Genomic DNA, 7,140 nt, shown 5'->3' with positions numbered 1-7,140 from the left:
TTATCAGAAATTGGTTAATGCTGGTTCTCTAAATTTTAGGGTACAACTGCTGCATTATATGATTATATATATATATATTAATGTGTGTGTGCGCACGTGCGTGTGTGTGTGGGCAGGCGTGCGCTGTGTAGTCCATCGTTAGGATGTGCGGGGAAAAAGTTATGAAGATTTATTTGTATTGCAGTTGTTGAACGTGTGTATCTTACACATATGTAATATTTGGACGTGCGTGTGTGTGTGTGTGTATGTTGAGCTTACTATCACAATATTTTGAAGGTGGAAGGGCAACCGATACCACTGAACATAGGTTGAAGGCATTCAATAAGATCAATTTGAACGAAGATGATCTTAAAACCTAGAAGTAATGATCTAAGTAAAAAATTGAACATGTCAAAGAAAAGGTAAATTTTCTTGTAGCAGTCTTCTTTTTATGTATGATTTATCAGAAATTGGTTAATGCTGGTTCTCTAAATTATAGGGTACAACTGCTGCATTATATGATTATACATATATTAATGTGTGTGCGCGCACGTGCGTGTGTGTGTGTGGGCAGGCGTGTGCTGTGTAGTCCATCGTTAGGATGTGCGGGAAAAAGTTATGAAGATTTATTTGTATCGCAGTTGTGGAACGTGCGTATCTTACACATAAGTAATATTTGCACCTGCGTGTGTGTGTGTATGTTGAGCTTACTATCACAATACTTTGAAGGTGGAAGGGCAACCGATACCACTGAACATAGGTTGAAGGCATTCAATAAGATCAATTTGAACGAAGATGATCTTAAAACCTAGAAGTAATGATCTAAGTAAAAAATTGAACATGTCATTTTTTTCAAGGCAGAAGAGTATTGTAATTATTAAAATGAATATAAAAATTAAATAAAATAATACAATATAAAATAAAATAAATTAAGGGAAAACATAAAAGAGCCAAAAGTGCAATTGTACCATTCATAAACACCTAAAGGAGCTAATTGTTAACAATTTCCCATTTCAAAGGATCACTATCATCTTAAGAGTTAATAAAAGCTTTATTGAAGTGTAAATTTTTTTTGTGATGCTTTTTTTTTTGTCCCTATCACCCGTTATTTTGCTATTGATTTTTTGAAAGAGGATATAGCATTCAGAGAGTCATCATCATTAATTCTAATATTCTCATAGATACAATTTTATTTGTTTATTTGCTTATTTATTTTCCTCTTAATGATCAAAGTGCTTGTGAGAGGGGTGGTGAATATATTGTGCTCCAAATGATTGTGGTGAGGGAGGGGTGAGAATTACTTCTATTACAAATTAACATCATAACAATCTACTATTACAAATTAACATCATAACAATCTACTATTACAAATTAACATCATAACAATCTACTATTACAAATTAACATCATAACAATCTAGTTTAAAATGGCTTGGGCCATTATGTATTTCATGAGTTAATATGGAAAACAGAAATGGTATATCATATTTAGTAATTTGATTTTTCTATGCTATCGAACGTATCCTGCCTAGTAGAAGGTTGATTTAGAGATGAAGAAGGGAAAGGCATAAAAGCTACTACATTTGAAGCTACTACTTGAGAGAGAGGATTAAGGAGTTAATGAGTTGGTATCTAAATGAAATTATTTTAAAGATAATATTATTATCCATATATAAGAAGTTCTCATGCAAAAATAAGTGACATTGAATCTAAAACATAGAAATATGTATGATCAACTCCTTCATAAGTGACCAAAATCACTAGAGTTTAACTAAAAATTATTAAGGGATTATTGAGTTGCATTAAATTCAACCAATATTTTAACAGTAAATTTTTTTAAATAAAGAAATAAACAAAATATAGGTGTTTAAGTTTATTCAACACAAAAATAATATATTGATTAAAAAGATTATACCTAAGATGTGAAAATGAAATCTAAATATCAACATTTAGGAATTAAGAAAACAATCCAATCTCAAGGATCATTTGATTTTTTAATAAAAGACACATGATATTCAAAATCTTAGAGAAAAACAAAGCATAATATTCTACAAAACTTTTTAATTTCAACAAAACTAAATATTGTAGTAATTAAGTAAGAAAACTGAGATCCTGCTATAAAAATAAAAATAGTTCAAGGAATTCTTAATAACGAGCTAATGAGGTCATTCACCTAAAAATTTATGAAAATAAGGAAGATGAAGTTCAATTATGTGATATTTTGGAACTATTGTATCCTTCTTTTTTATGAAGTGGGAGTGTACCTCACAAGTCAGAATGTCTTAATGATCTTCTCCTTATATGCAAGATTAAATCTCTTATAAGCACTTTCATGATATCATATTTAATGGGAGAGTTAACAAAAGTACAAAGGACATGAAGAAAAACTCATCTTCCTGTCAAAGAAAAAATTTGCAAGCATTAGTACATCAATGAAAAAACTAAGAGAAGAATGTATTTATTGGAGACTAATAAATAATTATTTTATTTAGGAATGCATCTTATTTCTATTACAAAAGTTAAAGGACTATCTTGAAGATATTTTATGATATAAACGAAGAGTGGGAAACAGATAGTGATCATAATCATCAAGAATATATATGTAAAATTGATTGTCATGAATTTTATGATATTCTTTCTATGTAAGAGATACTAAATATAGAAACAAATGGATTCTGAACCAAACAAATTTTTTTAATGTGTGATATAACATTTGATTATTTTTTAATTTAAAATCAATTAATTAGTAGGTTTATATAAAAAAAACTATCATGATGTGACAGATTTTGATTATGTGAGACAAGTAAATGCATGTCATGATAATGAATATTAAATTATTGGTTAATTTCAATTATATAGTATATATTATCTAGTGATGTTAAGATATTTGTGAATTTTTGGGGCACTTTGATGATCACATAGAAAATTTTTTAAAATTTGTATAGATGTTCCATGTAATATGTAATGCTACGAGTTACTTTCATGATTACTCACTGACATTAGAGTATCTTATATATATTTTTTAAATGGAAATATATAAGGTTATTTCCCGCAAGTCGTTACTATTAAAAAGTTCAAAAACATATTAAAGCATGTGATAATGGGAGGATTTCAGGTGATTCAATTGATAGGGTTTACATTTCATAATACTATTTAAGGAAAAATATGGACACTTTAGGGAAATAAAACTCAATGAAAAATGAACATTAAAGTTTAGTGGTATCATTTCATAGAATCATCGTAATGATACAAATATCTTTTATAGGTGCTTTTGTCATGCATTATTTAGGCTTGATAAGATTATTTGACATTGAGCTCCTCAAAATTTTGAAACGTATAAATTAAGCTTGCTTAAGAAGGAGAAGATTTATAAAAGTTTTAAGAAGAATCTAACTTTTAAATAAACATGATGATTATTATATCAGCTTAAAATATTCCTTGTTTACTAAGCAAATGAGTTTCAAATCCTAAATTTAATGGCATGCTTGGTATTGCCTCAAATCATTATAGCATACTTAAAGAATTGTAAATATGAAAGTTTGTTTGAACTTGATTCAATAGCTATTACGATTTAGGCCTAATATTTACATTCACTTGCATACAAAGGCTTCTAGAGATATGGGAAATCCTTTTTGAGATTTAAATATTAAGAAAGCATACCACTTATTTCTTCAAGATTACATGTGAATTTTCTATAAGAATGTTTAATAGTTAAACCAAAAGGTTCTCATTTTGCTTTTTTAGCAAAAATTTATAGCAATTCTAAGATTTGTTAGAAGGTAAATGAAAGAAGGTTTCATGGTATGATGGTAAGATATCTTTTTATATCACTGTCTTAAACATATTTTAGATCATTCTTTACTTATGACAAAGTATGTTTCAGATTTGAGAATGATTATTAATTTTGCTTTCATTGGGTCTAAATTTTGTATCTTTTGATAGTAAATTAGATAATCTACTTCACTCCCATGGATATCAGCTCAACTAAAACTAAATTAACCACAAATCTTAATATATTTAATTTGTTTGTATCATCTCATTTTATTACAGGTAATTGGTGCATCATTTTTAATTATGGATCATTATATATTTTGCATTATCATTAGCTTCTCTATTAAAAATAATGGTATCAATATACATATCTAATATAGATGGCCATATATATGAACTTATGAAATTTTTTAGGATAAGAGCGTTAGTTGTTAGCGAACTAAGTTAAATAACAAGCTTCTTTAGTAAGATTTTATAAGAGAATTTAGATAAATTTTAAAGAAGGTTATAATATTTAGTGAAGATGAAGAGCTTGATATGAATATAAAAGAGCTTACAACTTTCTAAAAATTTTTTTCATATGTAGTCTTAATAATCAAGGTATTGGACAAATCCATCACAAAAGGTTTATGGTTCATGCTTGTTAAAACCCTTATTAACAATGTTTGGTTTCTCTAATAAACTTTATCAAAGAAAATATTAATTTTCACATATCTAGGAATGTATTAAGCCAATCAATTTGCATATGAATGCTTTTATTTTAATTATTTATAATTTTAAAAATATTAATATTATAAAGATAAGTATTGGGCTTTATGTTGTTATGTGTTTAACCTAACTTCTTATGATACTATATTATATGGGAGAGAAATTAAAATCATAGAAGATATGAAAAATCAGTTGTTCTATTTAGGTGTTATTTTTATGCTTATGAGTTTTGGTAAGAAATATTTAGATTAGAAATTATGCATAAATAAAAGACCAATATTAATAAAAATGATTTTAATAGTAATTAAATCTTTTAACACAAACAAACATTCTTTCAACCATAATAAGCAAGAAAAAAACCATAATGATTTTAATAGTAATTAGTTAAAGGATTCTTTCAACCATAATAAGCAAGAAAAAAACCATACATATTATATGATATTGAAGAAGAAGAAATAACAAAGCAACTAACAATAATAAGTTAAAGGATGAGAATACATGCACATTTACAATTAATTTGTTTTGGGTGTATCCTTCTTATGACTACATGATATAGAAGTGATGATAATAAGTTCTATTTGCATGCAATGATATTCTATTTTCTTATTTTAAGCCGTATGTGTATTAAATGTATGGAAAAAATGGTATGTATGACATTATAGTTCTTTACATTATATTATGTCTATAAATCTTGATGGGGTGGGATATATGCCTAATCTAAGAATGATTATTGTGGATTAAGAGTTCATCAAAAATGTATATTATTTCATAGTTGACGTTAAACCTCACTAAAACTATTCAACATAGGCCCACCCATATGCTAGCCTTGTCATTTTTCTACTGTCAAACTTATTATGGTCATGTCTGCAACCTCTCATATCAGCCATCTAACCATACCACCCACCAATCAGGAGCTTTGCTTAGAGTCAACCCCAATGTTGTGGAGTCATTAAACTATTAATTTTTCTTGTTTTAAGAGTTAACAAGCTCCTATTTAGAACTCCTCGTGTTTATCCTCAAGTCTTGCACTTCTAACAACCCTACTACTACCTAATTAATGCAAGAGTTTTTCTAGCCTTTCTCACACTAAAAATAATCTCCCTGCCTTGATCAACTATTTCCACTATACCTCACTCTTTGTGATGGGTTCATGGGTAACATTTTGGGCGCCAACACCTCAAGGTGGCAACATCCTCCCTATTTTCTTGCCCATGATGGTTTCTCATATCATGATGTTTCCCTCTGTCTAATTTACAAAACTACTCTCCATGATCGTCTAAATACACTCAATAATTTAGTCTCTAATATCAGGTATCTCTGTTATGATCCCTTTAGCGACCCAACCAACCAAAAACTTCTTATAGATAAATACTCTTCTTATAGACAAATCTTCATCTTTTATAAAGATTAGCAAATGATTTCTACCTCTGATTTTTCCTTTAAATTTCCAACTGCTCATGTTGAATTTTCTTTTCCACTACAAACATGGTTGTTTTTGTGTATTTTGCCCTTCTCTGCTTTCTTACCATAGCAACTTCTATGCCTAATTAACTCCCTTCTTCATATTGTGATTTAGAGCATAATAAAACATGTGATAGATGCATTTATGTAATAGAGATCTTCTAAACTGTGAAGCTAACATAAACGCAGGGAGGAGATACAACGAATTAAAGCAGCAAAGCCTGACATCCCCCACAGAGAAGCTTTCAGCACAGCAGCAAAGAACGTATGTCTAATCATAATTATAATTATAATTAATTGCTTACTCATATAAATTCCTTAATTACTTTCTTAACTTAAAAAAATTGTTGCAGTGGGCTAAATGTGATCCTCGTGGTGTAAACACTGTCAACCCAACCTCTGAAAACAATGAAGCCATGAAATCAATCATGTTTCAACATGTAAGTTCTTCCCCCCCCCTAAGTTAGGGAAATATCTATGAATTATGAGGTATGTATGTAATTATTATTTTTTGTTTTGGAGAAATAATTCCTTAAAATTTCAATTTTTTACATAAGCACCAGCTTACCTCTGCATGAAAAGACATGTTTCAGTTTTTAAAACTTATAATAGTGATGTTTTGAACGTGATATGAAAGATTTGGGTGGTATAAATATAAATATCAAAAGTTTAGTGGGTAGATGTGTAAATACATATGAATTTGGTGATAGGTATTTAATATGTGAATAATGATGCATGTGCTTGTATGAATGGTGCAGGAAAGAGGCAATGGATATGCAGTGGAAGCCTTTGACGTTTTCAAACAAATGGATCGCCAGAACTAAATTGTTTTAACGAGCAGCTTATGTTGTTTTTCTGCTTCATTTTCAAAACATATAGCCTTTCTATAATTCCTAATTACATGTTGTGATGCTTTGCTTGAAGAAGAAACTGTCAACTTTTATGTTAATTTCTACCGTATTAGTTCATATATTTAATTCCATAATTATAATTATCTTGGTCTCATCTTAATATATTTTTTTAATATTTCAGCACTCTTATAGATTCTGGGCCTAAGACGATGCCATATAAATAGTCAGGGACTATTTTGTCACTTTAGTTGTCGAAGTGTGAAACGAGTTGATTTTGAGCTGAGCTGGGTCCGTCTAAAACTCGGCTCAAATAGATTGAGTTTGAATCAAAATCGCCCGGTGGCTCATTATGTTTGATTTTGAGCCAGCTC

General features: G+C 29.1%; 1 protein-coding gene across 2 annotated transcripts in view; it reads left to right on the top strand.

Moving 5' to 3' along the window:
- Window positions 1–6,879, top strand: part of LOC110019579 (protein DROOPING LEAF-like) — a gene marked incomplete in the record, with an annotated part of 8,759 nt that extends 1,880 nt beyond the window's left edge. For both annotated transcript variants that reach the window (XM_020717308.1, XM_020717307.1), the window contains 3 exon segments: window positions 6,108–6,183; window positions 6,272–6,358; window positions 6,677–6,879. In XM_020717308.1, coding sequence (XP_020572967.1) covers window positions 6,108–6,183; window positions 6,272–6,358; window positions 6,677–6,742 — 229 coding nt within the window.
- Between the last annotated feature and the right edge of the window lie 261 nt (window positions 6,880–7,140).

This window comes from Phalaenopsis equestris, unplaced genomic scaffold, assembly GCF_001263595.1.
Source record: "Phalaenopsis equestris unplaced genomic scaffold, ASM126359v1 Scaffold000061, whole genome shotgun sequence".
Taxonomy (NCBI): domain Eukaryota; kingdom Viridiplantae; phylum Streptophyta; class Magnoliopsida; order Asparagales; family Orchidaceae; genus Phalaenopsis; species Phalaenopsis equestris.
This window is presented reverse-complemented; position numbering and strand designations above follow the sequence as displayed.